At 43.7% G+C, this 8220-nt stretch overlaps 2 protein-coding genes across 2 annotated transcripts in view; one reads left to right on the top strand and one right to left on the bottom strand. All coding sequences in view use genetic code 11, as the record gives it.

Annotated features, from left to right (window-relative positions):
* EGR_07322 (39S ribosomal protein L4) overlaps positions 1 to 2473 on the top strand; it is a gene marked incomplete at both ends in the record, with an annotated part of 3143 nt that extends 670 nt beyond the window's left edge. Inside the window, 4 exons of the mRNA XM_024496571.1 lie at positions 802 to 1029; positions 1065 to 1429; positions 1463 to 1583; positions 2138 to 2473. Of these exons, the coding sequence (XP_024349047.1) occupies positions 802 to 1029; positions 1065 to 1429; positions 1463 to 1583; positions 2138 to 2473 (1050 nt within the window). The remainder of the gene's footprint in view (positions 1 to 801; positions 1030 to 1064; positions 1430 to 1462; positions 1584 to 2137) is intronic.
* Positions 2474 to 3798: 1325 nt separating this feature from the next.
* On the bottom strand, positions 3799 to 7816 carry EGR_07321 (DNA polymerase delta subunit 2; the record flags this gene model as incomplete). Its single annotated transcript, XM_024496570.1, has 4 exons — positions 3799 to 4162; positions 4939 to 5255; positions 6241 to 6801; positions 7595 to 7816. The coding sequence occupies 4 exons, from the start codon at positions 7814 to 7816 to the stop codon at positions 3799 to 3801; spliced, it is 1464 nt and encodes a 487-aa protein (XP_024349046.1).
* Between the last annotated feature and the right edge of the window lie 404 nt (positions 7817 to 8220).

Here is an 8220-nt window from a genome sequence, read left to right as displayed (position 1 = left end):
ATACTTTAACAATTAATTTTTTTTGGATTATAATTTGGTCAGTCATTGATGGACACCATGTTCGAAGAGGTGCTGGTTACTGGGAAGCATTCATTCTTCAAATATTTTGAATGCCTTTTTTATTTTTTTAATCAATTTTCTTGGTATTACCTCGAAAACTCACCACAAATTAAATCTGTTGTCTAAAATGGTAAAAACTTGCAGCGTGTTTACGTGCATTAGTATCAAAACACAGAAAGTAATTAGCTAAACATCAGTTGCCCAAATAGCTTATATGCAATGCTTACATAATATTACCTTCGATTAATTTGTTTTATTTTCAAATATTTGCGATTACCGAAACGATATGCAAAAAGGTGGTAGAACCGGGCACACTAACCTGGTAAATCATGGTGTTTCGATCACCCGATGATGCAGTAAAGCTTGGAATTTACTTAGTCACTGCCTTGCATTATAGAATGAGCAAAATGTAATCAAACACATTCTATGCGCTAATCGTACTTTTACAAACATTCTTTATCCAATGTTGGAATTATTATAGTTAGCTGTTGAATGATTTTTTGTAGGTGAAATAACTAAGATTTTTCAAATTTGAGTCCCATTCTCCTTTCTGTCCTAACACATACTAAATCCATCTTAATTACAGATGATCAATGGGGGCATGTAAGCAACCAATTTTGCCTTAGATTTACCGTTAACTTTACACGTTTGGGATAGAGGAAAAAAGTAGAAGTTAACCTCTTTCAGGACCATAAGCTAGGTGCTTCATGCTTGACATTTTTTCACATTGTTGGGTAATAGGACTGGCGGTGCATAACAACTCGAGCAGAACTGCTCCACCGCAGCCGTCGCAAGCCCTGGCCTCAAAAGGGCACAGGTCGTGCGCGTCACGGCAACCGAAGGACGCACATTTTCGTCGGTGGAGGCCAATGTAATGGTCCTCGGGGTCCCGAGTCCTACTTCGCCATTCTGCCTTACCACGTCCGGCTCAAAGGACTACTCAGCATGCTCACTACGAAGCAGGCCCAAGTACCCTCTACTTTTCCTTATCTTATCATTCTTAGGGCGACCTTTATGTCGTGGAGGACTTCGTGCTCTCCTCCGAGCTGGAGTCCGCAGCAGCGAAGGTCTACGAACTCGCCAATAATCGTGCCATGGATCGTCTGCGATTGTATAATGAAGAAAGCGATGATGATGCCTTAGTACAGCGCCTTCATCTGAAAGAACGGTTGAAGGAGAAACCAGTCGACGATCTTGACGTTCTTGCTTCCTCGATCGCGAGGGAGAAGGAGGAGGAGGAGGAGCTCTTGGATCTCATTAAAGGAGGTCGAGCTGCCGAAGCTGCGAGTTTGGGTCTACGTGCGGCGGAGTATCTACGGCGGGTTGTTGATGAACGCGGTTGGGGACCTGCTGTGCTCTTCATCACAGAGTAAGAATAGTCATAATCCTTACACCACCTTAGTGTAGAGAATTACTTGAACGGAAGTGAAAACCCGACCAGTGGGTTGGCAATGGCCTTGGCATGTGCCAGCTATGCCCACTACGTTGATGTCGATGTTGCTCCGGAATCTGCTGCTATCCAGGTTGGTTTTAGCACTGAAGCAGTATTGTGCCGCTTTTTCAGCGTGAAAGATACCAAGGTTGGTTGAACAATCGAAGGTTTGTGTGATTATCAGCATTGCTTGTGTGACCTGGAAGTTGGTTGGTCTGCCTATTGACCAATCCTGATTGCATAACTTTTTCAACCAATCGGTTGGTTGTGGGTGGTTCTGCTTCGTTGTTTTTGGTCGAATGTAAAATACCACTCTCCTACGAGTAAGCATGGGTTTTCTGGTAGTAGAACCTAAATTGTTTGGCCTTTTGGGTAGTAAAGACCAAGTTAATATTTCTAACTATCGCCCCTGACTTATTAAGGTTCGAGTCGTGTTTTGATGTGTGAGCTTTGCCTATAAATTGAATTGATTTAGTTGTAAGTACTGAATTATTAACCGGAAATTGGAACTTTGGATTTGATTTTGGTTCATTTATTTTGAGATGTCTACCTTCACAATTACTGCTTGAGGTGGCACAATTACTCGTGTTCACTCAAGGGCTATGAATTTGAAATGATTTTATTGTCTGTCTCATCAATTCAAAGGCCCGTTTACGCGAGGGTTCTCAGTACGCCGCACCACGGAGCTTACATCCCGGTCGCGGACTAACCCTCATGCCTGTTCATGGCTTGAACGTCTGGTCAATGGTCCATCATGACAGTCTGGTGTTGACACGGAAGGCGCTGGACATTCTAGAGGCACGTCTGCTTGCGGCACAGCGTCGTGTTGTCCGCCCAGACTCGACTGCTGAATGGCGTCCTCCACTGGCTGGCGATTGGTTGGTGGAACGGAGTCATGAGGAGGATGGGGCTCACTGCCCTGAGCGTCATTTTTCTGGCTTGGTAGGAGATCCTGAAGAGTTGAGACAGAAATTGCAGTAGTTCTGTGTAGTGATTTCATGCAATATACATTTTTTTACCAATCATTCGTTTGGAGACCTCTTTTTTGTGTGAGCTTTTGGTACTAGTTCATTTCGACAACTGGTGAATGTGAGCTATCGTCCATACCACCTACACTACCAATTTCCTAAGTCTCATTTGCATTTACGGTAGAGACGTATCTGTACATGGGCGTTTCATTCGTGGTAGCGTTACGGTGGATGGTATGAAACGGTGGGTTTGGAGGAATTTGGGAGTGGCGCTTATGATGGCATGGATTTATGCGATTCGTACACACCGCGGCAAGAAGAAGGGACCATTGTACAGTGTCTACCATGAAAGCGGGTGCATTCCAAACTGTGCATGAAGTTGTGTCTCAAGATTAGCGCATAATTAGACACAACAGTGTATTTAGTCGCCTTGGCTTTCACCACCACGAGTATGCAATGGACATCCCCTACCGTCTAAGTCCTCCCAGCGACGGCAAGCGAGCCCAGCTCAATTAAGCAAAATCCTGTTTTAGTTGACCAATTGCGAAATCCGCGCTTCGCAGGAAGATATTCGCCAGAGCGACAAGAAAAGTGCTGTACAACGACGCCTAACTATAACAGCTTGAGAACATGGTACCTCTTCCTTCCTCATGTTGATCTTGGACAATGAGTAGCATAAAACAGGATAAGCTCGAGATAGGACATTGCCCAGTCTTTGGGAGTGATGTGAATTCGACGTACCGGCCGAAATAGAATAGTAGCTACGGAGAGCGTCAAGGATAATAGCCGCCCAAATGTTGAGGACTACACGGACTTTTATTAGCATCGCGGCGTAATGGACGTCCGTCCACGCCCTGCTGCATACTGCGTTGTTAATTTTGCTATACTGTCTAATTGTTATGGTGAGGTTTGCGTGGACTGACCTGGATCCCGTTAGCGCCTAATCAGATAAACGGTAGGTAAGGCCTTCAGAACGGACGCCCTTACTGACTGACGTATATGGGCAAGCAGAGAGGTACGGCCTGCGCTCTAGGGTGATTATCAACGAACTTGAAGCTCCTTCACACGTGGTCTGTCAGCCAGAACAAACCAGAGCGCAATTTCTAGAATATGCGGAAAATTAGCCACGAAAATAGGGACTCCCAGAAGATCAGAATATGGAAGTTTTCTGGGGCCGCAGGGATTTCCAGTACGGTAATAGTCTCTTGGTTGACTAAATTTCCATTTCGTTATGCCTTGTTACGCCATTGGAGAGGGCTCCGGGGCGCTTTAGTATAATACAAAGGTGTGGCACGAATATCATCTCTTTATTTTATAACAAAAAAAAGAAGACTAATCCTATTCGGTCCGCGACAGATCAAACCTCAGCGGAACACATCTCAGCGTTTCCAGTTCCAACAGAACCATCGTGTACGACACATCAAAACGAGGCACTGCGATGAGTAATGCGCCCTTCCGTTCCCCCTCCGAAACATTCCAAAGTTCTAAGGAGGCGCGCCGAAATTGCGCAGCCTGCTGGTTTCCCGCCACAAAGATGTCCGGATAGTCAATTGAAACGCCCGTTTTCGGGTCCACACTAAATAGCAGGGTATCCGTGTCCATTTGGGGATAAGCAAAGAGTGTGTCTGGACAGGTTGGAGCTATGTGGCCCCAGTGCAATAGGGATTCCATGCAGTCTAGCGTATCGCCGACGATGGTATATCTACAGAGAAAAATGGAGCGAAATTAAGATCTTAACTGACAAATCATAGGTTTTTTTCGAGAGATCTGCTGAATAAGTGCCATGACCGGCAATACTACTCATTACCCCTAAATAAGTAAAATCCTTCACTTTAGATTCAATCATAGCAATATCTAGAGAAAATTTATCCCTTCTTGCACCATGGGAAGCTGAGAAATTAATACAGGTAGGTGGCCGAAAAATATATATTTAAGTAGCCAAAAAAAAACGGCTTAGTGAAAAAAGTTTTGGGTCCTGCGCCACAGACGAACCAGCCTAACATTTAATGGTAGATGCAGTTCATCGACCACCTTTAGAAGCATCAAGAAAAAAAAAATAAGTTCAAGAGAACTATTTACCGACTACCTAAATCTAGCAGGAAATCTAGAAATGTACAAAATTGTACGACGTCCTGTTGAAGTATCGAAGAGAATGCGTTGAGAGTGCCGGTAATCGCACTGTCAGGGATCCTGACATGATAACGTCAAAGCAGACGGGGCAAATTAAAGAGAATTGGCTACGGAGAACCTTGCTTTACCTAGCGATTCAACAAGTCCTGCACAATTGACGAGACTGTGTAGAAAAGTCACCAAGGATAAGTGGAAGGAGCAAGGTAGAAAAGACAGAATAAAACGGAGCAATTGTAAAAGTACGACAGTTGGGAGTGATGATTAGGAAGCTCAAAACACGAATAAGCCTTCAAACACTATGCGCGAACTCGGATACTAGAAACCCCGAAGAATTAATGTGAAACGCACTTATGGACATCAATGACATTCTGCCCTGAAGTAGCAAGAATGCGACGTGAATGAACCTCGGAGTAGCAGGGATTAGTCGAGCTAACGAGGGCCCCTTCCCCTCGGCCAAAGCGGGAGGTAGTACGAGGGAAGAGAAGAGGATGGAAGGGCTGTTGAGGTAGAAGTTGGGAGACACAGTCCGCGACGCCTGGGAGCAGTTCTACGCTGAAACCACCACCTCCACCCCCGCCACCGAGGGGCAGTTCAGAGAGCCAGGCGTCAAACATACCCATTGCCATCACAGAATCGGCATCCGCCCTGCGGCTCAGAAAACGGGCCTAGAGAGAGTTGACCGAGAATTGTTGACAGCAAAGCTTTGATAGTCAAATCAGAAGAGTGATTATTACCAATTGGAAAACCATCCCGTCATGTAAAATGAACTCCTATCAAGGCTCGTTAAACCACGCCATTCCTGGTTATTTTTGATCACGTTATTTAACCACTGATTGACAAGAGCTCATATAAATAAAACCTTAACTCAAGAAAAAAAAACTGTTTAAACCTAAGGTTTTTCCAGGCAGAAGGGATCTTCAAATAGGTAAGTCTGTTTTAGGTGTCCCAAAAGCAATCTCTTTACAATTTGGCAGCCACCATTGATTGATTGACGTGCTTGAAAGACCTCTACACTTAAGGGGGCGCTTGTAACTAAATGAATCTGTTCGAGAGCTTCCGAAGCAAACGCTTCGGGCTGTTTGCAGAATATTATAAAGCATTACTGCAAAGGACAAATTACGTCACCAATATCTGATCTCCTTTTTTTGAGATTACGAGAGCAAAAAGTGTTAAAACTACATTTTAAAAGAGGGCAATTCCTATTCCTTTAAATCAACGAGGCTTATCAGCATCGGCTTTGTTGTTCAGTGAAAGGCAATGGATGTGGGAAAAAGCACTAATCAGCAAGTGGCCGAATAATAGGATTTAGGCACCCCCTTTCAATTACAAGAAATTCATCTTGGGCTCATTTTTCAATTAACCGGAATAACTTTTGATGAAGGAAATCACCAGTTTCCAGACAATAACTTCGTTAAAGCTAACGAAAAATCTACTAAAAGCATTCCTAATCACTTCTAATAAGTGGGTTAAGTCATATCTGGGAAGAAATTTGATTGTTAGGACATATGAAGTAAGAATTACAGCTTAGAAAACGCCTTTACAGCTCAAGCACAAAGAACCCTACTTAATATATGTAGAGTTATGTGGTCAAGAAAAGTGGTGCTTAAAGTTCGTCTCCATCGGCAATACCCAATTAGCTCAGTAACACACATGTTGAACCACTCCAAGAGTCTCCAAGCCGCCAGGATCAGTCGAGCGAATGCAATCCCCGAGAACGAACAGACGGCACAAAGGCATCTTCCTCAACCAATCACCAAGGAGACGCAGCGCCAGAGCATGCCCGTGAGAGGTTCCATTGTTTGCCACCTCGGCCGACGCAGCAAAACCGAGGCCCGAGACAAATCCAACCCAACGACCGCTACTGTTCAGCAAAGGCGGACAAGGTGAATCAACATTTGCTGCCGCAATCGGTCTCATTGGTTGTGGCTCTAGAAAGGCGAGCTCAAGAACTGTGAATGTTCCTTCGGATCGTGCAGGCTCAAAACCGCGCAGACAAGTGACAACCCCTGTTGGAAGGCGATCTAAGGCGTCCGTATGGGGGGAGGCGACAAGAGTAATGCGCTGGACTTCGTCCTCGAGGAACATTTCGTCATCGCTGCTTGCTATACGTGTTAAATAATGCTGTCGCTCTTGTTCTTCGAGTTCCAGACGTCCACCTACTTGTTCCAGCAGCGTCAGCTGTCTCATTATGCTCGGCTTTTGTGCGCTTGACTGAAGGAGAATCGACGCATATAGTGCAAAAAATGGGGCGGGTTTTATTTTTATTGCACTGAATTCATTGCCCAATGCACTGTGATAGGAATTATTCAGAGTAAATTAGAGCCTTTTGGGTTTACGAAAATGAAAAAGTCAAAAGTATAAAGAGCGTTTATTTTTCGGTAACAATCTCCTACATTTACGCACTTATCCAAAAAAAATATAATTAATACTAGAACTGATTGCGAACTAAACAGCTAGTCAATAAAGCCTAGCTGTCATATTACACCCAACACGCATTACAAACACCACTTACAAATGTCCGGAAACGCTTGTGTTTAACATTCGCATAGAGAAAGGCAAGACTCTTGTGCAACTGCACGACAGGTTAGATATGGGAACCAGACGTCCCACATGCCTAATAAATATTCACTAAAATGACTTTTCAAGCTATGGGCTGAGAACCACCACTGTCGAGATCATCAATGACGGATTTGCTACCAGCCGCTGTTTTGAAATGTGTCATAAAGCTGTTCCTAAATAATGGCATTAAATCCTTAAAAATAGAATATCCAAATTCTACACTGGCCGTCGTCGTACCTTGCTTCTTTCAACAGCATCACGATCACTGAAACTTACATACTTCATGACAACACATGCTCTCCTAAACCGTGGCATAAGAGCGATTAATACAGAAAGAAATTATTGCAATCACAAGCGCTAAAGGTGGTCTTTATTGGCGCTTAAAAACGGAGAACTCGAAACAAAATCTATTACCAAATGAAAGATAAAAACAGGCACAACTTACTCTAAATATGGTACCGATAATGATACACTCTTCATCAACCTTAACATCTGGCACCGATCGAATTGGCAGCTCAGGCCAACGACGACGTGCCTGGTTTTCGAGGCGACAATGAGCAATTTTCAGCCGTGAAAGGTAAATAGATGCATACTGAGTGTAAAAGGAGCAGCCACCAATTGCGATGTGAAAGCGACCACGATCAGTGGTGACTACTGGAATCGTCATTAAGCTGAGATGTTAACAAAAAAGAGAATCACATATGTAGAGAATCAAGCCTGCTTTCACATATACTCAAGAACTAGCAAGAGACCATTTTACTAAAAGAATGTACACAAAGTAGGGAAGTCAAGTGAAGTCTGTCCTTAAAACAATCACGGCTGTTTCTAATTCTCACGTTTCTTAATTTGACACTTAAAAGATGTGAGAATAAGGCACGCTTAAGCTTGGAAAGATAGGAACCACTAAAATGGTATTAAAAAACTTAATTAATGCACTCCCTACTACGACGCAACAAAAAAGCCGTACTTTGTCCGGACGGGTAAGTCACGAGTACAATTAGTCGCCACTTTTGCCAAGAGGTAAAACAAAACCTGCCACTGTATTTACGGAAATTTGTTGTATATAAACGT

Source organism: Echinococcus granulosus (assembly GCF_000524195.1).
Source record: "Echinococcus granulosus chromosome Unknown EG_S00074, whole genome shotgun sequence".
Classification (NCBI taxonomy): Eukaryota; Metazoa; Platyhelminthes; class Cestoda; order Cyclophyllidea; family Taeniidae; genus Echinococcus; species Echinococcus granulosus.
This window is presented reverse-complemented; position numbering and strand designations above follow the sequence as displayed.